At 65.3% G+C, this 781-nt stretch overlaps 1 protein-coding gene across 2 annotated transcripts in view; it reads right to left on the reverse strand.

Annotated features, from left to right (window-relative positions):
- The window catches only part of CLUAP1 (clusterin associated protein 1), a 187,208-nt gene extending 186,674 nt beyond the window's left edge, over window positions 1–534 (reverse strand). For both annotated transcript variants that reach the window (XM_026659814.2, XM_026659813.2), the window contains exon 1: window positions 483–534. In XM_026659814.2, the coding sequence (XP_026515599.1) occupies window positions 483–504 (22 nt within the window). In that variant the 5' untranslated portion in view covers window positions 505–534. The remainder of the gene's footprint in view (window positions 1–482) is intronic.
- Between the last annotated feature and the right edge of the window lie 247 nt (window positions 535–781).

Genomic DNA, 781 nt, shown 5'->3' on the forward strand with positions numbered 1-781 from the left:
ACAGCTGTATAATGATGGCATGGGGCAATGCGGGTGTGTGGTGTTGGTGTAATGATGGCTGGTGGGCAGTCATGAATGGCAATGGTGAGGTAATGGTGTGGGTGTGCAGTGATGGCGTGGCAATGGGGTGCGTGGATGGTGATGGCATGATGATGGGGCGGGCGTATGAGGATGGTGTAGCGATGTGATGGGGTGACGGGGCAGGTGTGTGCCTATGGTGAAGAGATGGCATGGGTGGGGAGGGCGAGGAGATGGCGTGGGTGGCGATGGGTCGGGTGTGTGGCGATGGTGAGGAGATGACGTGGGTGGCGATTGTGAGGGTGGGTGGCCATGGCACGAGTGGGGCAGCAAGTGTGTGCTGTGCTGACACCGCAGAATAACGACGCGCGGGCCACCCCCCCGCGCCTGGGCACCAGGAGCAATGGCCCCCCGCGCGGTCGCGGCTCCCTCCCTCCCCTGGGGCCCGAGCGAGATTTCCTCACTCCTGAGATCCCGGAACGACATGGTGACCCCGCGGCGCCACCGCCGCCGCCGTCTCCGGCCCTTGCGAACAGCCACAGAGCAACTCCAGGGCCGCGCCGGGCACAGCCCGCCTCTGCGCCAGGCCGCGCCGCCAGTCCCTATAGCAACCGCCCTACGGCGGGGCGCCTGGCCCAAACTACGGGAGAAAGCGAAGGGCTCAGGCGATGGTCGGTGCTGAAGGACGGACGGGTAGGAGTTAGCGGGGGGAGGGGAGTAAGAAAGAAGCAGAGGAGGGGAAGACCCGGGTGTGACTTGCTCC

This window comes from Terrapene carolina, unplaced genomic scaffold (assembly GCF_002925995.2).
Source record: "Terrapene carolina triunguis isolate 2854851 unplaced genomic scaffold, T_m_triunguis-2.0 Scaffold695, whole genome shotgun sequence".
NCBI lineage: Eukaryota > Metazoa > Chordata > Testudines > Emydidae > Terrapene > Terrapene triunguis.